The sequence below is a fragment of the Denticeps clupeoides genome, chromosome 12, assembly GCF_900700375.1.
Source record: "Denticeps clupeoides chromosome 12, fDenClu1.1, whole genome shotgun sequence".
Taxonomy (NCBI): domain Eukaryota; kingdom Metazoa; phylum Chordata; class Actinopteri; order Clupeiformes; family Denticipitidae; genus Denticeps; species Denticeps clupeoides.
The window spans coordinates 9,636,559-9,660,749 of NC_041718.1; the positions used below are offsets into that span (position 1 = coordinate 9,636,559).

The following is a 24,191-nucleotide window of genomic DNA, read 5'->3' on the forward strand; positions in this document are numbered from 1 at the left end:
TATTAAGTAACAGTAACGTGTCTACATACTGTTACCTGAATCACTTGGTATCACTTGATGGAGATGGGAAAAAAAAAACGTCTTATATCTTGTCACATTTTTACTTTGACAAAGACATTTTATCAATGCCAAAAAGTCATTTTGTCTGCAATATGCATGTTGTCAATAATTGTCTTCATCATAATGTTTTGTCCAAAAATGACTTTTGTCTGCTACTTTTTTGATGTTGAAAATGCATTTCATGGACAAAATGTTTTTGCCATTAAAAACATGCATTTCATGGACAAAATATATTTGAATGTAAATGATTTTCTATTTTTCTTTAATTTGTAAAATGATTTGGGAGGTCATTAACGTTATAAATAATACAGGCAATCTATGGCACAGAAGTTACCTTAATTTTTCCTGTGACCTTGACCTTTGGGTATTGAGTTCATTGTGTTTGCTGATCAGACAGTCTCTCATACCAACCACAATTGAGCGAATTGCTGGTATTACAAAACAGTCCACTGTTGCCACCTGTTGACTCCTACATGTAAATTCATCTATCTTGCAAAATACAAGACATAACTACAGAAAAAGTCACCTACAGATCATGGAAGAGTTGTACAGTCTTATTGCCAAAGGTAGAAAGGGCAGTGGTGGCCTAGTGGGTAATGCTAATCGGAAGTTTGCTGGTTCGAATCCTGAGCCACCAAGGTGCCACTGAGGTGCCACTGAGTAAATCACCGTGCCCACACACTGCTCCCCTGGCGCCTGTCATGACTTTTAATTAGTAGTTACAGGGACAGTCCCCCCCCTTGAGCAACTTAGGGTTAAGTGTCTTGCTCAGGGACACAATGGTAGTAAGTGGGATGGTAGTAAGTGGGATTTGAACCTGGGTCTACTACCACTGCTCACCAAGGGTGATGGTTAAAAGCAGAGGACACATTTCGTTGTGTCAGCGTGCCCTGTGCTGAGACGCTTTTTTATCTCTAGATATGACTAGAAATAGATCTTTTGGTTTGATTTTGGTAATTTATAGCATATGTTAGTAATCTTATACAATTATAAAAGATATTAATTACATTACATTTCCTCATAAACTGAAATACACTTGCCTAAAGTCATACCTTTTTCACAAGCACTACACTCATCCTTTCCCTTACATTTACCCCTTTACTTATATATTTTTGCTTCAGGTTTATGGTAGTTTGTGAGCATGATAAAAAACACTGGGATTAATTCATCCACAAAATATTCAGGGAAGAAAATAAAGTAATTGGTGGTTTAGGAAATTGCTTTGAACAAACCGCAATAAACAACAATGGGCTGCCTGAGAGTTTCAGTAAAAATATGAAAAAAATAATTTCAATTGTGCAACGTATTCAAATTTGTTTTATTGTTCTCTAATGACAGTGCAATTATTGCACTTTAATTCAGTTTAAATATTAGTTTAACTATTGTGCTATTGTGCTTGCCCAAAGTGTCCCTCTAATGTTCAGGGCAATTATTTATCCTCATTACCATATAAATATCCTCATAAGAGAATTTTCATTTTTTTTATGGCTCAAGAATAATTGAGGAGACTTGCATAATTAAAAATATTAATGAATTTTTACATATTGTAGATTGTATTGTGGATATTTCTGTTTATGGGGAAATTGTGTGTCAAATGAATAATTCATTCTGAACCTCAAACTTCAATTATGGAATTACTACATGCTTCTAACACATCAGTTGTCATCAATGTGCAGCTTATTGGGACTTATTTACTTTAACATTTTGATGGTAGTAGTCAAGGGGGTAACACACTCGCCTATGAAACAGATGACCCAGGTTCAAATCCCACCTACTACCATTGTGTCCCTGAGCAAGACACTTAACCCTGAGTGTCTCCAGGGGGACTGTCCCAGTCACTACTGATTATAAGTCGCTCTGGATAAGGGCATCTGATAAATGCTGTAAATGTAAATGTTAAGTGATGCCATATTTGGTAGTATTCATGAAACTGTATATTCCAGCAACGTGTGCAGTTATGGTAAAATATTGCCTTTATAACACCTTTATAACTCCAAAAGAGGAGCGTTGAACAATCTAGTGTTTTTTGGTTGAACAAATAAAGCAAATAATGCATAATCATCTAAATAATACATGTGAACATACTTTCTTGGAATTGTCCTTTTATTGAATGTAACAATGATTGATCAATCAGGATAATTGTTCATTAGTGTATGGCAGCGATATTAAAAACAGTCTGAGGGAATTACACATTTGAAAGACATAATCGTAAGTGAGAACCTACTTTCATTTTACGTCCCTTTTTTCTTTTTAGCTGTTAAGCAAAAATGTAAATTGGGAAAAATGCATTTGAAACAATGCAACACATCATTACCAACAAACAAGAGAGACAATCACAACTGCATTAACATTGAAACAGTTATATAAAATAAAAAGCAGGCTTAATAAATATAAATTACAGTATACAGAGCAAATGCATTTGTTAACTGTGGTCCAAAATGCTTTAGAAAATAACGTGGCCTTGCCAGGTCACATCATATACCTTAGAAGTGAAGCAGCTAGAGACTGCTTGTCAGCATACGCTTTTCTGGACGTGAAAAAGTACACATTGTCAAAGAAAACGGTTCTTTTACCATCCCCTCTAGTTGTTTGTAGTTGAGGTCAGCTTGATCATGCCATATTCGTTTGTTAAACACAAGAGTGCAAACATTTTTCGAAAAGAGACACTTCATCCTTCAGTCTGAAGGGGGCAGCAAAAGCTTTGGATTCTGAACGATGAGCCTCTCTCCTCTCAGTCTAACCTCCTAACAACAGTGGGATAGTCTCCAAATTAAGACAACACAGCATGGCTGGTCTCTTTCACACAAAAGATATCTGTAGTCAAAAAGCACAGTGTGACCGGTTCACCTGAAGCGCACCTCCGCAGAGCATCCTCTCAAGACTTTGCACAGCATATGTGTTGAGTTAACCTCCTTTACTGTATTCTTTCCACCTGGAACCTACAAAACATCTGAATGTTATATATTTTTTATTTTTCTGTATGTTGGCCAGCTCTCTTGTGGAATGTTAGGTTCAAGTGAGGTAAAGCTCCTTCATCACAGTCATTCCATAGATGAGACTCAAATTAGCAGAGGCAACAGCAAGTCCCAAGTGATTTCTGTACAGTCATGCCTGTCTAGGAATGACTATTTGTCAGGCAGGTTTCAGCCCTTAATGTGGCACATAGAAAGCGCAGGAGCTCTTTACAGTTTTCAAACGTTTTCACATAAACCTTTAAATGAAATGTATGTATGTATGTATGTATGTGTGTGTTTTTTTTTTTAGGTTTTTAGGTTTTAAAAGAAATGTATGTATGTATGAGTGTATGTGTTTGTAGATTTTTTGTTTAGGTTGTTGCATCACATAGCACAGACTTGGATAGTAAAGGGTTACATTCTGGCATGCTACATGGCAGGAGAACAGAGGTGAAAATGTTCAGCCCTTCCCATAAACCTCAGCATGCCACAATGGGAAAATGGTTTCATTATAACGGCCCTTTTTCACCAGCCCTTTCATCCTTATTACTATCTGTGCATTAAAACAAAAGACACCTGGTGATAAGCATAATAATTACAGTACTTTGCTGTTTTTGTTGCTGTTGAAAGATCCCTTGATGTTCCGTCACAGAATCAAGTTGCGGAAAGGCTGGGTGGCACAAGGCGAGAGGTTAGAGACTTTCGTGTTTGTTGGAGAATTCCGCCCCCCTTTTAAGTGCATGTTCTGGGAATAGTCCACTTCTGTGCAAGGAAAGTCTATGAAGATGGAATGAACGGCATTATTCATGTCATAGTGGCTGTGGCAGCCACTGCAGTTGATGAAAATGCACCAAAAAGACCAGCTTATGGTGCTTAATGTTTTGGCCAAAGATGATTTCACACCTCCCTGGAAAAAATAGATTTCCATTATTATACATGGTCATCTCCACAACACATTCATTAAAGCACATTCATTAAAGCACATATCACTGTGGTATAAAATTGGACGCACAGCACTGGACCCGAATCCTCTGAGCACTAAAACACAATAGATTTTAACGTGTTATGACTGGACTATAAATAGATCTGCGTTGTGTCAATGGAAAACATATCACTACAAGCACAATGTTCCCAGATCCAGAGCTATTTTCCCCCCCTAAAGGTCTCCTAAAAACAAACCCCCTAATAACACTGGGTGGGAACACAGATCATTAGATTAGAGACCACATAGACAAAGGGGCTAGTTGTTGAAATGCCAGCTTCCCACAGAGCATGGGGGGGGCAGACAATAGAGACACGACTGAACAGGGCTCTCTGGTAGACTGGTAGGCTTGGTGTGTCCCTTGTGTGTTAGGTTTTTAAAAACTGCACTTTCTTAATGCAAGAAAGAGATAATATGAGCACCAATATGACCTGCATGTTATCGACGTGGAGGGCGATGGCTATAAGAGCTGAATGCCGTTTTTGATAAGAATGCTTGGGAGTAGGGCTGGTGTATGAGCTTTGATGCTGGAATGTGGAGGAGCAATCAGTCAGCAGAGCGTGTTTGGGCCGCCGATGTTTTCTTTTGTTCAACTTTAATGACCGCTGTTGACAGCCCTTGATATGTGCATTTAGCTGCTATTAAGAGCAGGATGCAGCCATCTAAAAAGTCGTCTAGATGAGGGCACAGGGGTTGACAGAGACAGAGGACAAACACACTCTGAACGTGCTAATGGACTGACGTCTACGTTTTGGTATGGACAGCGCTGTTCTATTACTTACGAGGCTGTGAGTGTGGAGTTGAGCACCATGGTGGTGCGTATCCTGTACAGCTGGGCGAGTGTCAGCTTCTTGTGCTGCTGATGCTGAAATGGGACAAAGTCGTGCTTCCCCTGCCACACACCAGAGGGTACCGTCTCACCCTCTGTTTGCCCATTGGGGCAGCTCTGGACCCTGTGGACTCGCCGGTTCTCGGCTCGGCTAAGGGTATCCTCCACCATGCCTGAGACTCGGTTTATTCCCTGTGGATCCTGCTCATGGTCTTCCCCAAGAAGCAGGTCCTCTGAACTTTGGGATGCAGTTTTGGACGGGTGTGAAAGGCTCTTGCTGAAGCTCTGGTTGTCCGTTTGCTCGACCGGAGAGTGCAGTTGGGAGTGCAGGCGCTGGAGGAGGTCGTCCTCTGAGCGCCACCGGAGGCCTAAGTGCTGCAGGAGGCAGGGATGAACCGGCATGCGCCGGCGTAGCTTCAGGGACTGGTTGCCGGAAGCAGAAGGGCTTTCAACTTGGATGTTCACCTTGTCCTCCGAGAGGTTCAATCTGTCCTCCAAAAAGTTGGATTCATTTACAGTGACTTGGGATCCGTTCCAGGCTATAGTGTCTTCTTCAGCCTCCTCATCCACAAGTTTGTCCTCTTCCTCTCCTTCGGTCTCCTCTCCCTCGCTCTGTCCCACTCTGACCTTCATGTCCAGCTCTGTGATAAGGGACCCTGGTGAAAGGGTGCCGTATGCACTGTCTATGGACAGCGAGCGGCTCTCGGGGTCCAGCTCCACAACAGCATCAAGTGTCCCACCATCACTCAGGCCAGGTGAATCAGAGTGAGGATATGCCTTGTGGGACTCCACTTGCTCTGACTCTGATGGCAGTGAAGACACAGCTTCCTCTAAGTCCTCCATGGCGACCACTGCAAGTGTTTCAGTTGAGCCTTCTGACTGGCTAAAAGGGGGAGGCCAACAAACAGTTTTCAGAGAAGTCCCAACACAATTAGCAAATAGCAGCTAAGAAACCTGCTGTCATTTACCTGGTACTGAGACGCTCCTTGTGTGGCAGACAGGGTGAGCTGGACGTGGACATGCTGCTCTCCTCTTCCTCGTCTCTTTCCGGCTCTCGGCCAATAGTGTGCTGCCTGTCAAACTCCTCAGAACGAAGCCTCTGGATCAGATTCTGCACAACCGCGCAAGCTTTACATGGTTAGTGGTGCCTATTTCCTGATACTGTGATTTCAATGCATTTATTTGACAGACACTTTTCTCCAAAGCATCGATCATGATGTGTCAATAGACAGGTAGTGACAGCAAAAAATTGTAAACTACAGACCCCGCCTTTTGTGGCTATGAATATATCTGAGGCCCACAAACCCATAAATCTTGCTTGCACCCTGTGGGACTTTGTCTTGCCTAGATAAGAAAAAGAACATATCTTGGCCAATATGGGTCCATAATTTACACAAATAAGTTAAAGATAACTGAGCTGAGCTTATTTGACATTTATAGTTTTATATAACTGCATAACTCCATTGTGGGAACCACTGGGGACTTCCTAGAAGGTGACTGTCATGAACTGACACCGGAGGGGGCACTCCGCTTTGCTGCATTTTGTTCATTGTTATCCTGATTGTGTGCAGCTGTTGTGAGTAAATGTCACCTCTTGTATCGCTTCCCTGTTGGGTCCTTAATCTGTATGTCCTGTTCTGATGCATGTACCTGTTTTATGTAATATTTGTTTGTGATATGCCGTGCGAACGTGTCCATCCATTCACCATGACAGACTGGGTTCAGTTAGCTGTACCTGTGCATTGCAGATGGCTTCCACCCAGCCTCGGCCCTGAGACGCGCTGTTCGCTTGGAAGCAGTAGGAGGCCACAGCATTGTGGAACTCATTGAGGTAGATGAGGAGGAAGGCTCCGGGGTCCTTCAGCTCCCTGCAGACCACGTTGTGGATGAGCAGAGGCTGGCGGATCACTTTCACCTTTTCTACCCGCTTCACTGGCTTGGTGATCAACAAGATGTCCGTGAACAGGAAACAGTACACATCCATCTACGAGTGATGGTGGGAAAAGGATATACAGATTAACAGACCAGCAACAGAGAGACTGTTGGACTAAGAGACTTTGGACTAATAGATATGCAACAGGCAAATGCAGTAAAAATTAACCGTTCCCCATGGCAGCATGGCCTGGTGGCCTGCCAGGTGCACAGATATCCGTAAGAATGAAAAAATCTCACTCTCACCCTGCTCTCCTTTCCTTCCTTCATACGCAACGCCCCCTCCAGGTGCAGCTGCCGAGTTTCCTCAGATGATGCCCCCATCACAGGAGCCGTCAGGTCAAGGTTGTTAAACTCCTTGAGGATCTGAGACACAATGATCAATAAATACCCTTCAAAACGAAGTCCATGTTCTGTATTTTCGTAAATGTATACAACGCGCATAAAACGAGAGCTGCTCAATTATATAAATTATAAGACCACCATGATTGGCTGCTCTTTCAAAAAAGTATTCAAAGCAAAAATGTAACATACTTAATTTGGATGTAACTGACTGTAAGTGTTATCAAATGGACAAAACTTGAGTGCAAACTCTCCCAGCACCCCTTTCCTTGTGTTTCCTTGAATCCTTGTAATAAAATTATGAAAAAGCATTGTGTTGTTTAATTTTCATTTTTTGAAATCCGAGCTTTGGCCCAAACATCTGGTCTGTGTCACAACAACCTCTTTACTTTACTTTACTTTACTTTATTTAGCTCTTACCTTCTCCACCTCCTCACTGCCCCCCTCCACTGCTTCGTATGTCTCAATACGGCTGGCAATAGAGGCAAGTCTCTGTCGCTCCTCCCGCTGTCTCATCTGCGAATCCACGCTGTTAATGAAGGCCTCCACAGAGGAGATCTGTCAGAGAAGGACCCGTCTGTCACTCTGTTCCTCTCACATGAACAATTACAGAACACAAATGATATATCCCTCCATACAAACTCTCACCATTCTGCTGAGAGTGTCGCGGGTAGCCGCGTCATCTGTCTTCTTCAGCACACTCTTCAGCAGCAGCGGGTATTTGGTGAGTCTCTGGTGGGGCTTCACCAGCATGTCTGTCAGCTTCAGCCGGCTACACTGCTTATGTGTCTCTGCCCACTGTAAAAAAAAAAAAAAGGGGGGGGGGGTCGCCGTTCTTAGTGCCAGGACCAAGAATCCAATAGCGGAAGACGAAAGCTGAAAGAGACTCACGGTAACATAGATCCTGAAGAGCTCGTGGTCTTTGAGGAGACTGCGCATGTACTCCATACAGGCCTCCTCTTCCATGCAATAACGGATGTATGGCTTAAACCTGTAGGCAAACTACGTACAGAAACAGAATAACACTCATGTCACTCATGCCACTCAGTTCATTTTTTATAATGTGAACTGTTGAAAGTCTAATATTTGGCAAATCTTACTTGCACCCGTTTTATAACCATAAGAATATATATCATATAGTGCATAAAACAACAAATCTACAATAATACTGTTGAAATATGTTTACAAATGTTTACAAAGTAATGTCACTATTACACCAAAAGATAAACTGAGCTCTAGGAACTTGTCTAGGAATGTAAAAAAAAAAAAGTCCAGAAGTACAATTCAGTGGCTGCTGACTCACAGTGCTAAAGCCCAGGTACAGGTCAGCTGGGTCCAGCAGGGTCCTGTTCTTCCGTGCTCTCTCCAGGGCAGGTAGCATGACCTCGGCCCACAGGGAGGTGTGGAGGTGCACAATGTCTTGGATGTTGCTGAAGAGTCGCACCGGCTCCACGTCCGTCAGCAGACCACTCTCCTGCAGGTTCAGCAGCCCACAGAGGAAGAGCTGTGCAAGGCCAAGAGAGGAGGGAGTGAGCTGCAACTTACTCATCCGTGGAACGAGGGAGAAGTTCTCCGGCTGCACAGGCCTGGTCTGTGTGGGTGTGATTTTTCACTGAATTTCTGTGTGACTATATAACAGGTGTTACAGATTTTAAAACAATCAATCATGACAATGTGATTTTGAAGCTGATAGCAGTGTGATAGCAAAGAAGCAGTGAAAATGAGATGTGAATGGATTATTGTTATTGAATAACTGCAATCCTACATTCGGAGTGTGTGTCTATTTGCACCCGTGGCCTAGCAGTGGTGGCCTAGCAGTTAAGGAAGCGGCCCCGTAACCAGAAGGTTGCCAGTACGAATCCCGATCCGCCAAGGTGCCACTGAGGTGCCACTGAGCAAAGCACCATCCCCACACACTGCTCCCCGGGCGCCTGTCATGGCTGCCCACTGCTCACCAAGGGTGATGGGTTAAATGCAGAGGACAATTTCACTGTGTACACCGTGTGCTCTGCTGCTGTGTATCACAAGTGACAATCACTTCACTTTCACTCTATTTGTGCACGCTTACATCAGTGATAACGTGAAGTTTCTTTATGTATGCTGACTCTGTGTGCAGCAGCTCCCAAACTGATTCTTGCTGGTGGAACTGCCGCCTGGTCAATGACTGAAAAATAAAAGAAGTGTTAACTCATTTTTACACAGTGACTTCTAAATGTTTACAAAGTAATGTCACTATTACACCAAAAGATAAACTGAGCTCTATTGTCAAAGCTGCATAACAGATGCAGAGCTTCGGGCACGTTCACACCACATCTTCAACAATCTACATCTTACATAGTGACTATTTTGCAATAATTACATAATTATAGCACATAAAAACCTTTAGTTCTATGTAAACTCAATGACCTCTCATGAAAACACAAGTCTCAGACACTCTTCATGACCCTCGAATCCATGAATCATTGAATTTTGAATATAGTTAATGTTGATAATCAGGAATTGCTGTTGAAATCAACATATTTGCCCAGGTTGATTTAATTTGAATTACACCTGTTTTTAAGGCGTAAAATGATAAAATACAATTTGTCAAGTAACAAGTTACAGATAGTTCAGTTAGTAAGAGTATGCTCTGTATAGTCAAAGCCATTTTCACAGCATAATCTATTAACTGGTCAACCTAGACATTGCCAGAACAAAGATACCAATTACCTATGGGAAACAAGACTGCATCTGACAGGCCAATATGGCAATTTCACTTTTTATTACAGCATAATGATGGTCATATAGTGTGTGGCCAGGTCCTAAGCAATGCAACTTTATTTTATGACATATTTATAGGAGTGGTTACAAGCTAATGATCAGATATGTGTGTATTTTGTTTGCAGTGTAACTATATTCGGTCTGGCTCTGTGGCGGAGAGTCAGACAAGCATAACATTCCCTTTTTATCTCTGGATATCTCAGGTCAGGTATGCAGCCTAGCATACTGTAATCAGATGGGCACTTTGGATAACTTCAGAGGATGTGTATAATCTCTGTCCGTGTGTGTTTGTACCTCCGGGCTCTCTAAGAGCTGCTGCCAGCTCTCCTCCAGCTCTAGATTGGTCTCCTCCTCCCAGGAGTCTCTGTGGAAGTAGAGCTGCTGCGGCACCTTGGGTAATCCAAACATACTGTACGAGTGGAGCTTACTCTGCAGCTGTTCTGTCCGGTCCATCTCCTGTCACACACAGCGAAAAATTTTAAAATATTTAATCGAATATAAAGTCTGACCTTTAGTAAATGGCATTTAATATTGGCAAGGTGATGAATGATAAATCACCACAAAGACCAAGTGCAACCCTCTCGCATTCATGAAGGGTTAATGCTTCCCAGGACTGTATTTTAATAGAATTAAATTATTTGTCTACAAGCTAAAGCTAACAGTCTTATTTATGTTATTAACTGCCAAAAACCAACAGCATATTTGATGTTATTTAACATAGCCCTTGTGCCCCATCAGCTGAACAGAATATACATGAACTATGATGGTAATGAAGGCAGGCCTAACTTTTGTGGTCAGTTAGCTCTAAAATTGGGTGGATTTGTAAACTGGTTAATTACTGGTGACAAAACTTTACAGCTGAATAATGTGACGCTGTTGCTTGGTATCTGAGAACAATATACACACATAAGCACTGCACTGATTAGTACGATAAAAGAATGAGACAAAACAGGAGCGAACACTGAGTCTTCAAGCCACGGCCCAGCACGCGGCGGACACTGCATTGTTTGCAGCAGAGTAAACTCTCCAGGCACCTCTTAAGCGCCCCATTGGATGTGTCAGCAGCACAGGAGGCATTGTTGTCCACACCGGACCAACGTCAGACCCTTTTTCAAGAGCCTTATAGCAGCATGGGGGTGCAGGAAGAGGAACGGATGCAACCCGTTACCCTGCTCTTGTTCCCGGGCTACAGAGGTGTGTGTGTAGAAGTGGGTGAGTTGTGGGGTTTCCCTGTTCCGCTGTTGATTCCTGTGCTGCAACATGGTACAGTAGAGGAAGTGGTAGAATTACAAAAGAAAGAAAAAGAAACACTTGGCACTGACCTTTCCTAGAGAGCCATTGGCTGTGCTGGAGCTGAAAAAGCCACTGAAGCGACTGGCCGCACGGTTCTTCCACCGCTCTGTACCCACCGGCAGAGAGCCACTGAGCTGGGGCACCGTGTCTGCCGACGGGATGCTGGACTCACCCAGGAACTCAGTCATGTTCTTGCGTCGACGACCTTGACCCTGGCAACACAAGGGGTGAGAAGGAGAGGGTTCATCTATTGTTGTCTGGATGGATTAATAATTAGCTATCAGCAGTGCACAAGATAAAAATTTAGTGCTTATGACGCCTTTGATCTTCATGTCAGAAATATTCTGAACAGCTCAGGAGGAACACATCCACCCTGTGAGCCGAATCAGATAAAAGCATGTACCATATGAATAAATGTAAAAATGCATGTCTGACGCAGCCTGGGGACAGGTCCGATCAGGATATTTACACATATGAACAATGTGAGCCTGTTCTTGAACAAGGCAAAGCAGTGGCTATGTTCACTTGGGGGGGTAGACAAACATTTGTAGAATGAGGCCCTTTGGACCACAGGAGAAGACAGCTTTGGTGCGAGACACGTGCTGACGTCACAGAAGAAAGAAGCTTGCTATACCTGTGCCAGGCTGGCAGGGGATCATGAACCTTGTGACCCCAATAAGGGAGAACCCGTGCAGGAAAACAGGAAAAGGGGCATGGCGACGTCCAGAAAAACACAGGAAAGACTTTTCCCTCGCCACAACAATAGAACTAAAGCAAGGCATGAGCGAAGGGAGGAGGCATGTACTTTACTCTATATCCCAGGGGGCTCATGTCTTTTTTCCATGCACAAGATCAAAACACACATTTAAATACAAAGATATAACACAAAGACAAAAATATATGATTGATGTCAAACAATGATAACTAAATTCATCCCTCGCATGCTCTTCCACATTCGTCAGAAAATGACTGTAAGATGTGCTAAAGACATGAGCATTTTTCCCTCTTCAGAAGTGTAAAAATACACACCATATAAGTCCAGATAAAAGGAGACAAAATGCATTTGATCTTTTCATGGGGAACAGAAGGTGTAAAAACCTGTAAACCAGCTCAAGATGGTCAGCTCTTTTCACAGTGGCTCATCTGTCTATCTGCACACGTACGTTATCTGAGCAGCACACATGTGCTTGTAACTAAAGCAGCTGATAAGTCATCCCACCCCAGGCCAATGCTATAGAAAAGATTTTTTTTTAAAGCAACCCTGAAAATAATAGTTGGACCATTTTTAGCATAATAAAAATCAAGGATATTGTCTGCTGTTTTATTGCATTTAGTTTTTATTTTAATTATTTGAATTACAAATAATAAAGGGTGGTAGTAGCCTAGTGGGTAACACACTCGCCTATGAACCAGAAGACCCGGGTTCGAATCCCACTTACTACCATTGTGTCCCTGAGCAAGACACTTAACCCTAAATTGCTCCAGGGACACTGTAACTACTGATTGTAAGTCGCTCTGGATGAGGGCGTCTGATAAATGCTGTAAATTTAAAATGTAAATGTAAATATCAAAGAAGGAACCCTCTGAGAATTTAAGTTCACAAACTTAATTTTTAGTATAGTTGATTCAACTGTTTTGTCTGAAATATACCTTAAAGTTAATGCTATATTTCCTTATGAAGTAGATATAAAACAGTACAATATACTTACAGCAGATGAGAGTGGCATCGTTAAGGCATTGAAGACCATTGCGCCTCAGCCGAATCGTTTCTGTACCCATAAGCACTTAAACCTTGGCGGTATTTCCTTAAGGCATCTTCGATCCACTACTAATTCTCCCAAATTTAATCTCCAGCAGACAGATCTTGGGACGGTACTGTGATGTTCACATCAGCTAGGAAGGGATAGACAGTACAAGCTGGGGCGAGTGGGATGAGGTGCTCTGCATTTCTGGGAACAGCCAGATTGATGTCATGGCAACCCCAGATCCTGCCTTGCTTTTGTATGACAGGAAGAGGGACAGGACTGAGACAGGAAGGGTGGGAGGGGCTGGACCACCGCATAGTAGGTGGAGACCCCCGAAAAAGGCAATCATGGGTAAAGAAACTAATGGAACATTGGTCACCTGTGGGACCTATGGGATTAAGTAGAGTTTCCCCGCACATTGTGTCATTCTCCAGAGTAGCCATACAGATAATGGAACGGGTTTACAATAAAAAAGCGTCAATTACAAAGAATTGAGGTCAGCAGCATGTCTTCTCTGAGCCATTTTATGATCATAGCTACACTTATTTACAGGAACTCAAAGTCTGCACTAAAATGAAACTTTGTTAGAGGGCAAATGAGGAAACATCAGTATGCTTTTCCTGTGAGATTCCCTGCCACTTTAATTCTCAAAATTCTCATGTCATAAGTAACAAGTACAACAGGAAAATGCAACCCCCAGTAACTGACAGTGAAGACAGTCTAGGTCTGTGCCTTTGAGTATTTGTTCTACATTCATTAATCTCATCGCACTCAGCTCATTGTCTCCAGAGCCATCTCAGGTTTTCTGGAAGGCCTATGGAAACTTTTTAAAGATGAACCCCAATAGTCCTAGCTAATATAAAAACAGACCTAAAACTCATATATTCTACATCATCTGCATTTGACTTTATGCACCCCCCTTCCAATCTTCGAAACTACTATTAAATGTGTTAAACACAGAACACATGACTGTGTATTTGTGTATGAATCTATCTATTATGTTAGCAACACTAAAAATGTCAGTAGTGACATAACTGCATGTCAGAATAGCTGAACGTTCTGTGAGAAAAAAATGGCACTCTGGCATAATATAATCTATTTTAAATTAGATTATTACTTTAAGATGATTAATTCATTTTTGACTGTTTCTTTGGGTTCCTACTGGAAGAGAACCCTGATTTGGCTTTAGACAGAACTGAACAATATAAAAACTATGGCTAAAACATCATGTGACCTCAGGGAGTACAGATAATTTTCCAAATTATGTAACCAAAATCTGTAAAATACCTGCATACATGTACCCAAATTACGCAAATACATAACCTCTTCAGGGTTTCCTGTTGTATTCTACATTAGTTAGGAATTAATTTCAATAATGGACCATAAGTTTTACATTCATTTAGTCATTAAGACAGACAAAAGGACACACACTTGCATTTTTAAATATCTCTTTGTCATGGTTTAAGAGCAATATAAATGACCTGCTTATAGACACCTTTAACAAGGTTTTTTTTATAACGAAGCCTTGTAAAAAGTCATCGGCCTGGACTGCAGTCCTGCTTTGCAGCTCAACACATTACAAGCCTGAAATAAAAGTAACAGCAAAAGCTTTTATATTTTTATAAATTATTTTACCTTTTGTCCATGACTGAGTCTGGGGGAAGAGGGGATAGAGAGGGTGCTGTTGCACATGGGGCTGGCAGACCACGACGCCTTGGCTTCAAAGTGCTGTACATGGGCAGCCACCCTGCCCACCCCCGTGGTCTTGGATACATGCAGGTCCGTGAGGGAGCAGTAATGGATCAGAACACCCGCCTGGACCTCCGGCTGTGCCACAGCAGTGGGCAGATGCCAAGTGCGTTGGCGTAAATTGGGCATTTTCTGCGATGACTGATCACTAACTTGTCTTTCCACGCATTAAAATGCTAAAACAAATGGCAGCGCATAATTTAAACACTAAAAACAGTCAAGCAGAGGCTGTACAGCTAATGACTCGGCAGTTTGGCACAGTCAAAGAAAAAAAGACAGACACATCTTCTCAGTCCAATGACGTCCTCTCCGAATCTAGTATCAACAAAGAGCTGCTGGTATCCAGGTACTTCTATGATCCAGGATTTACGGAAAACTTCCCCACAGACTGAACTTCCTTGTATGCGGGTTTTCTCATTGCTCCTGTATTCAGTCCTGTGACAGGCACATGAATAGACCTTTGACCTTCAGTAGCACCAGAGCTACGCATGTATGAGTGCCAGAGCGAGTGGGCGGAGTTGAAGATCACTTGACAAAGGATGGACTGCTTTTATTTGTTAGCTGTTGCCTGGGCAACAACAAACAAGATTTTTTTCCTCACATAAAGAATATTGGTGGCCACTCACCTTTATGAGCGTCACATGAAGCCTCCAGCTGCTTTACAGCATATGCACCATCCATTACTGACGTAGTAAAGCGGCCATGCATGTTGATGGATTTCTGTCTCTTTCAACATTCATGCTCCCTCTCAGCTAGTGATTCACTCACAGTAGTTAAAATAAAATGTACCAATCAAAGAAATCTGTAGTTTGGAAGTCATCAATTAAAATCCTATTTTGGAGGCTTGGCTTACTCAACATTTTATCAGGAAAAAAGGAAGACAGACTGTCTGTGGCTATAAATGGGAGAATAGAACAAAATAGGCAAAAAAGACTAAATAGCTAAATTCCTCATTAAACAGCAGATAATATACACTGTATTATTTACATCTTATGTAAAGTTATCTATTTTTTTTAACATCTCCTTATAATTTATGAGAGCTTTTTTATTATAAGTTGTTTAATTATTTGCCTTTTTCAGTTTTTCCTTATTAGTTTTTATAAATGAATTGAATAAAATATATCAGAAGTGTGTTAAACATGTTATATTAACATAATTATAATCTATATGATATATCATTGTAAATTTATTTCAACTAAAAATATTAAACTGAAAACCCAACAGATTATATATTCCAGTCGCCCGTTTGATTGTGTTCTAATAGAAAATAAAGGAATTGAATCAATGATTCTTTGTGCTATGGGTCAGTTTCTGAAAAGAGCCATGATACGAACTGAATTATTTTAATTTAAGAACACAGGGTAATGACATAACTTTTAAGTTATTTGAGAAAAATACGGAATGTGTGTGTATGAGAGAATGTACGAGAACTGACCAGTAGGTCGGCACCCTCTCGCCGTCCCAGGGAACCATGCTCCACCCTTTCACTGGAAGTGTTGAAAGGCCTCATGATGGGCAGGCTGAGAGAACGAGGGTCCTTCACCCCTCTCTCTACTTTCAGCTCCTCCCCTGGCCTAGCTGCATAATACAACGCACCACATGGAAATGTTGGCTATTCACAATCTTAATTGTGAATCTGAAATACTTTTATTATAGAATAGTTTTGTTGCATAGGAAGGCATTATAGCACCTTGATAGCAACAAAACTACTTTCGCTGAATATATTAATTACAACATTTCTGCATAAAAATAATACAAGCTTTAAAATCTTTGAACAACAGCATATTTTACATATGTATAAACTAAAATGTATGCATTTAAATTTCACGTCTTTCACTTTGACATACATAATGTGTGAAAGTAAATAAATTTTTGAAATACAAAATTCAAATCACATGTCCAAATTGTGTACTATATTTTATTTACATTCTAATAAACATAAAAACTATGAACTACATCTGATATCAAATATTGTGTTGTGTTTTTTTATGAAATCTTTACCTCTTACTCTAAGGTAATGACCACCAAAGCGGTAGGCCTCAAATCCAAGCGAAAGAGGGGTGTTTGACTGATCCAGGAACAGGTCAACACGTGATAGCTCAATTCCTTTCCTCTCAAACACAGCTCCCAGGACTTCCCTGTGTATTATAGGGTATACATTATATTCCTGGATAATGAAGAGTAGTGTATCAAGTTGTATTAAGTGTATTAATGTGCAGCGGTATTATACTTTGTCTTCTCACCTTAATGTTTTCTTCTTAACAGCTGGAACAACCTCCATGGCGATGTCCACATTCAAGTCAAAATTTAGGGTGAAGCACTCTTTACTGGGGTCCTACAGGGGGCGATCAGGAACACTTGAAAGGCTCTAACATTATATTGTGTATTAATGACTTATCAGACATAGCTTACATCTGTGTGACGACGACGTTTCTTCTTGAACTTGCCCCCCATCCCTCCACTTTTACAATCCCTTGAGAAAAACAGAAATCAGCATTACTATGAGAACTAGAATTTCAGAGAAAAAAAGCCAGTAGACTTGCAGACCTGACTAAAATAAATAACATAGTGACTCGCAGACACATTTTTAGTGTGCACTCTAGTTTTGTGGAACTTTGTTTCTTTCCAAAGAGGGATGTGAATTAGCACTGTCCCCATCATGGCAGGGCTATTTGGCCAATCAAAATGATAATAATAATTCTTCCTACTGGCCAAGTGGAGGTCTTGGTACAGTAAACAGGAACATTCTACTTTTTAACACAGCAGATCTGTCTGTTCATGCAGTGCTTAAAAGTCTGAATAAACCCTTTAAATCTGTGTCTCCGGCCGATTTTATAATACATTGTGTTACTTTTTCCATCATCAATGAAATCTGGAGTTCAGCTGTTGCTTTGAGCCTCGCAAGCTCTCCCCCCAATATGACGCCATCGGAAAGTCCAGGGACATCCGTGTTTTCATTAACACCGCACATCAGTGAACTCCCACTGGAGTACTAAATGGATGGATAGATAGAGGATAGAGAAAAAAATGAGGCCTGACCCCATGTCATTTCCCCAGTCTTCCCCCTCGTCCATGTCCGAAGGGGAACCCGTGCGAGGCGGGCAGGAGCGTGTCGACACGTTCCGGGCCAGGATGGATACTGTGGACAAGCAGGAAGAGGTTAAGAGCTCACATCCTGTCAGCAGCCGCTCCATACTTACTTTGTCACACCACAGGGGGAACAGCGTGCCAAAGGCCAGTAGTAACCCTCAATGTAACGGCCTTTCTTTTAAGAGGAAGAGACTGAATCCACAAATTGAAAGAAACTGCTTGACCTGTTCATACATGTACATGATTTTGGGTTATCATGTCATTCAATAGCCATTTACTTCAGAACAATAACCACTCCTCTGTAAATTCTCAGAAAATGTGGCTTGATGCATACAAGATTTGATACATATAACCCATTAGGTTGTAATCAGAGTGATGTACAGACAGCACAAAATATAGTCAATGCTCATTAACTAAATATTCTGAAAAGTTTCTCTAAAACATGAACTTTTATGGCCTCTGTTATCTCAACATGCTACAAAGGATGTCCATGATAAATGACTTTGTACCAGCTCCGGACAGTGTGCCAGTGTAAATCAATGAAACATAACCTGGGTACCTTGTGGTTGAAGGTCAAAGCGTGGATGCCTGTCAATGTGCATGTTGCCCTGGGCGACAGGGTGGCAGCGGGAATCACATGACTCGCACAGGTGGAGGGGACTTCCTCCTTTCAGGTCTTGGCAGTGTGGGTGGTGACAGACCTGTGGGGAACAGAGTGCGCTGAGGACAGACCTTGACTGGAGCTCCGGCAGGCAGAAGTAAGTCATACTGTACTTAAGTGCATTTTTCATGTGTCTATGCTCAGTTTGAATTATTAGTGGGTTCTTTTGACTTTTAATCCATTACATCTAACAGCAAATATCTATACTTTCTACACCAGAACCTTTTTACAGTGCTTTGTGTTACTAGTCGCATTGTGGGTTATGTGCATATAAAGTAATCAACAGCGTGGGAGTATTTTTGCAACAAACCAGTGATACATCGTAGTACCAAAAATGGACTCAGGCGAAAAATGATGGAGCCATCAGATATGCACCATCCATGGACCTTATTAATAGAGCCATTTGAGATTCTAAACACGATTACTGGAGATTTGAGTGCCTTCTTTATCTCCTTCAAAAAATGACTTACAAACAAAACTATTTAAAGGTTTGTATTTGGTATTTTGACTTTAAATTAATTATTTTCTAAATAAGTGTACCAAGAGGGGGGTTTAGGGGGTTTGATATTAGTTTAATGTTGGTAATTGTGTTAAAGGAAAAAAAAGACATTTATGTTTAAATGTTTACTGTACTGTGTTTTCTGTGATAAAGTTAATAAAAAAGTTAATGTGGTACATTTTTACAAAAGTACATTTATTTCTGGTTATTAGTACTTTACTTAAGTATGACATTTGAGTACTCCAAGTACTGCAACCAAATGGATCATTGGCCGAATCTGTAAAACATTCATGAGGTCTGTGCCTGCAGGGACACAATCATTTAAAAAAAAAAACTATTGATCAATTGATAATTTGACAAACTTGACATAATTGGCCTCTGTTCCTTCTTTAGGCCCCAAGCCCTTCTCTGACAGGAAGCAAAGTCCTGTAGAGGGAGAATAAAGAGCTCCCGCTAATGTTCTTCCTGCTATTGTTGAAGACTGTGACATGTAGAGTCTGTGACACTCGCTTAACTCCTGAACTCAAACATGCGCAAAACGACACATCTTCAAATGCCAGATGGATGCGCTAAATTGAGGCCACCTGTTAGGTTTAGATATAGAAAAAGAGATTATTCTCAGACCACTTTAAGGAAGCTCTTCTCATAATCAGTTATAGTCTCTGCTTCCCACCAAGTCCAAGAGCCCCATGACACTTGGTGCTCACAAAATACGTTAATGCATTTAAGAGGTGGACCGAGGTGTCGCTGGGGTTAAACTTAACAAATGTGATGTATCATAATCAGATGCCCACCACACTGGGAGAGGCCCGAGTTCCAGACCAGGATCAAATGAACTCAAAATATCTCCTCAATGAGCCAAAACAAATGGGCCTGCTGGATGGCAACCGAATGCTTCCCTCCACAGGCCTTTGCTGATGAAGAGAACAGTGCAAAGTCGTCGTGCCAGAGGAGCTTGGTGGACAATGGGGGAGAAGCAGGAAAGAGCATCAGACGGCATGCCAGAGAGATTACATAATGATAAAAATGTGCAAAATGCGAGAAGAAAAAGACATCACAGAGATGAATTACTGGAGAGCACAAGCTATTCTTCCTTTCCTTATTTGATCATTATTTTGCTTTTTTATTGCGCCTCTTCCCCTCGCTGTCAAGAAATGGGAACACCAATATATTTAGATATATGCGGCCACTGACTGATCCTAGGCTGAAAAATGCATCAGGTGCTCATATCATATTCGGTGATAGAACAGAGGGGTTTGCATCGTGTTCCAGACGTAACCTTTGCATTTTCCACCTCCTGTCAAGAACCTAGAAAGGATGGAAGAATTGCAATCTCAAAACCTCAGCGGCATAAGCACATAAACACTCCCCAAAGCTACTGTTATTATCCTTCACACAGGCCACTCTTTCAGAAGCCGTCATTTCCCCGCTGCCTGGGACGTCTGAGTTCTTTCCAGGTTATGAGTTGTGCGAGACGATCGAGTTATGGGTGGGTGATGGGCCAGGTGGATCTCGATGGCGGTGAAGTCATATGGCCTTCTGCTGAGTGGCCTGTCTGCGGTTTGGGGTTCGGCAGGCCCATCCAAATCTATCACACTGACAACCTGTGACATCACATGGAAAAGTGGACTCACTCAGCCCACAGAGCAACATGTACAGAGTCGAGAGAAGTCTGTCTGTCTGTCTGTCTGTCTGTCTGTCCATCTCTTGCCTGCTGGTCTGGAGCAGGAGAAACAGTTAACTGCCTGCGACCGCGATTCCAGTGAAACTCCACAAGGAAACCACAGCACTACAGAGCAACTAAAATTCACTCAGATGAATGAGATAATGGTTTACATATGGTCCTCATGGACAAAACAGGCCACTTCTTTAGACGCTGTCAGCCCTCTCGGGCACGGCACACTTCACTGACTACATTCTCATTTCAGCCAAAACGAATCCATAGAAGCTTGGGGCTTCAGTGGTGGGCAAAAGCTGTTACAGTAGCTCAAACCTACACCGACCGACACACTGAACGACAGCCGATCTCACCGACATAAGGCTCTGCGAGCAGCCCCACTGTCCGGGACCAGCTTCTCCCACATGACACCCCGGCAGGAAGAATGCACAGCCACGCTAATGACATTAACTTGTGATTCCCTTGTGCTCAGACTTAGAAAAGGTTAGGAAAGAAGGGCAAGAAGCTTGCCCTCACACGTCTCACACGGCAACAAAAACATGCGAATCAACAAAAAAAGAGTGTTAATCTTTACAGAGGAAATCTTTTTTTTTTTTACTAAAGACGACTACACGGCTTAGTGCCCTGGAGGAGCCAGACAATAAGGCTTTAGTAAAATCCTGCTGAAAGGGCCAGTCTGGAGGAAAAGCGGAGACTAATTACTGTATATGGACAGGCACGAAACGACTGGCTCTTAAGACAATTAGCTACACATTAATGGAAAAGGGAAGAAAGAAAGAAAGAAAGAAAGAAAGAAAGAAAGAAAGAAAAAGACGGAACAAAGAGAATGCCTTTAAAGGTGGAAACGGTAGGTGCCTCGTTTATCTGAGACAGCAGTCCCTTACAACAGCAGTCCCTTTAAAAAGCCGGAACCGCACACAGCCACAGACTCTCCCGGCACTCACCTGATGCTGCCAGACCGAAGCGTGTGTGCGTCAGCGTCTCACCTCACACCCGAGTGTGAGTGTGCGCGCGTTAATATTCCTGGACCCAGCAGTATCCAGTCTCTCTGGGGCAGAGCGGAGTCTCGTTCAGACAGGCTGCGCTCCCCCTTCTCCCTCTCCCTGCCCTCTCTTCTTCCCTTTCCTTTCCTAGGCTTCCTTCCTTTCTCACTCACTCTGGCTGTGTGTGCATGTGTACGTTCAATAGTTTCTAAATGCATGTGTGAGCGAAGTGTTGCTGCAATGTTTGCATGATGAGACTGGGTGTGTATTGATCTGTGCGCGGGAAAAGGTGTGTGTGGGTGGTGTGTGAATATGACTAAATGTGTACGTGTGCCTGTATGTACATGCAATATGGGGTAGTGTTAAATCGTGTGTGAGTCTGGCCCTTTTTGGGAGCACCTGTAGAGTGTTTACAGTCCCACCCTGCACGTGCATTTACACACTCTCACACACATACACCACAACCTAGAAGTTTGGTCCCAACTTTGGATTAGAGAAAGAAACACCTAAAATTTTTTTAGAGCTGACTTTTGAGATTTACGTTTTTTTAAACTGTGGCAACACATTTTTTAGCCACAGAGGCTGTTGAAGAAGACATCAGATCTGTCTATAATTTATTTACACCCACTTTGCATGCTTGAAAAAGAGCTGGGTGAACCCATAAATCTGTACACACACACACACACACACACACAAACACACAAGATGTTCTGTGACTCAGAATGAAGGCAAGTTACAGGAAATCTCTGCGCCTTGACCTGCGTGTCCTGAATGAGTGTACGTGTCAGGCGGCGTGCAGGTGAGAACAGGATTATTCCAAAATTTCTGAGCAACATGCGCATTGATGGCTCTGAATGAGTAGCTAAGCAAGAAATTATGAACCCCACTTTGTGCCCCTCCACGTGACACTTAAAATGGGATCCTCCGACTGCAAGCTGTGAAGAACATACAGCTGTGCTAGTGCCTCTGCAGAGCCGTAATCCGAGAGTGTGAAGCCGTGATCCAGCAAAACGACTCCCAGATTTACACAAGGCTACAGAGAGAGGTCACCACAGCAAGACGTCCTTTCAAAACCCCCTCCTCTCTCATTTGCCTCTTCCCTTTGTAGTTACCACATCTATTACCCCATCAGCTGAAAGCCCTGCAGGCCCATACACGCAACAGGGATTTCAATAAACATAGGGCATGGTGATGTCAGGATTTCCCTTTGAAAACGCTGTTTCCCTTCATTCCTTTCCTCGGCCTTTACAACCCTGCGCTCATTACCGTTAAAAACATAACTAACTAGAAATGACAGTGTCACATGTGCTTATTGTTGCATTAAGTAGGCCACATTCTAATGGCGCCAGGCATGTACAAAAAAAAAAGGCAAGTTTTGTTACTTGAACTTGAGAGGATATAAACTGACTTGTTTAGATTTGGATGTTGTATACAAGAAAAAGAGAACATTTCCAACTATATTGTCAGGTAATTGTCTTGTACCTACATTCTTGTTAGATTTTTTTCATTTTTCACAAATGTGTTGGAGGAGAATAAAGATTTTCACGAATATGATATAACTTTGCAATCATCTTCAATATTTTTATATACTAATATCATACATCGGTGGACTGTTATTCACAATCATTATTATTCCTGCACCCTGCTTTCCTGTCTGATAGGACAAAGAACAGGCTCTTGTCAGTCATGTTGGAGATACTCCTGTTGTTAATGAGAGGTATGAGATGGTAACACAAATCTTGCAAGTTTAAGAGTTAAGAATAAATCCATTATAGTATGTGCTGTAGGTGGCCCATTCTCTAGGAATTATAAAGGGCATATGACTTGATTGTTATGAACAGTTCTACGAATGAGTATTTGACATCCTGGTTCTCTATGCGCAATTCCTGTTAAGATTGTCTCTGGGTCTTCGGTTTGGCAATGGCAGGAACTCTTCAGCATGGTGCCAGAAGGTTTACAAGAAAAAGAATACTGTAACACACACAAACAAATTAGCACAGGCCATTAGGTGTCAGTCATCCTGGTGTTTAGTACCCGCCCAGTAAACACTGGCAAAGCGACATTAAACGTGCATGCATAAAACTGTTCATCCCTCATTAGATTTACTGTCTGTTTGTTAAGGTCTGTCAGGAAGACTGATATTACACCTCTTACTCTGAACACTCACTCGGTTTGTTGCTAGTAATTTGGAAAAAAAAAAAAGTTTTCAACTAGACTGGTGTCATCGTGTAAACCTTGTGTGGTTGCTAACAATAACAAAGGCATGTGAAGTGTGAAAAGTTACACTTGCACTAGAGCATCTCATTGCATTCCTATTCAGTGACACCCGGCACTTTCAAAATGAAGATAAGGGTTTTAGGGACATGCAGGAGATCAGAGGGCAGGATACCACATCCCAATGGGTGTGATGTCATCCTGAATTAATCATGGTGACATCCACAGGACACAAATGTATTTCAGTTATCAGATCTGCTCCAAATCCATTTAGATCCCAATCTAAGACATCCCAACATATTCAAACCACCAAATGGCATTCAGCTGACAACAGAGTCAGAGGAATCTGTTCCAATACCTAATGGAGGAACATTTTTACATAGGTGACACAGGGCTATGAAATAACACACATGAGGTTAT

General features: G+C 42.0%; 1 protein-coding gene across 5 annotated transcripts in view; it reads right to left on the bottom strand.

The window, feature by feature from the left end:
* Positions 1-3,311: 3,311 nt before the first annotated feature.
* plekhg5a (pleckstrin homology domain containing, family G (with RhoGef domain) member 5a) overlaps positions 3,312-24,191 on the bottom strand; it is a 34,285-nt gene continuing 13,405 nt past the window's right edge. For 2 of the 5 annotated variants that reach the window (XM_028998344.1, XM_028998342.1), the window contains exons 3-20: positions 18,296-18,437; positions 17,686-17,785; positions 17,059-17,119; positions 16,890-16,981; positions 16,648-16,784; positions 16,082-16,224; positions 11,182-11,364; positions 10,154-10,315; positions 9,168-9,263; positions 8,403-8,603; positions 7,991-8,101; positions 7,748-7,897; positions 7,520-7,657; positions 7,004-7,123; positions 6,561-6,809; positions 5,794-5,936; positions 4,779-5,708; positions 3,312-3,921 (exon numbers count right to left, since the gene is read on the bottom strand). In XM_028998344.1, the coding sequence (XP_028854177.1) occupies positions 3,912-3,921; positions 4,779-5,708; positions 5,794-5,936; positions 6,561-6,809; positions 7,004-7,123; positions 7,520-7,657; positions 7,748-7,897; positions 7,991-8,101; positions 8,403-8,603; positions 9,168-9,263; positions 10,154-10,315; positions 11,182-11,364; positions 16,082-16,224; positions 16,648-16,784; positions 16,890-16,981; positions 17,059-17,119; positions 17,686-17,785; positions 18,296-18,437 (3,168 nt within the window). In that variant the 3' untranslated portion in view covers positions 3,312-3,911. Of the gene's footprint in view, positions 3,922-4,774; positions 5,709-5,793; positions 5,937-6,560; positions 6,810-7,003; positions 7,124-7,519; positions 7,658-7,747; positions 7,898-7,990; positions 8,102-8,402; positions 8,604-9,167; positions 9,264-10,153; positions 10,316-11,181; positions 11,365-16,081; positions 16,225-16,647; positions 16,785-16,889; positions 16,982-17,058; positions 17,120-17,685; positions 17,786-18,295; positions 18,438-21,518; positions 21,661-24,191 lie in introns of those variants that run through there. The other 3 variants (XM_028998346.1, XM_028998343.1, XM_028998345.1) reach the window with 2 other exon arrangements.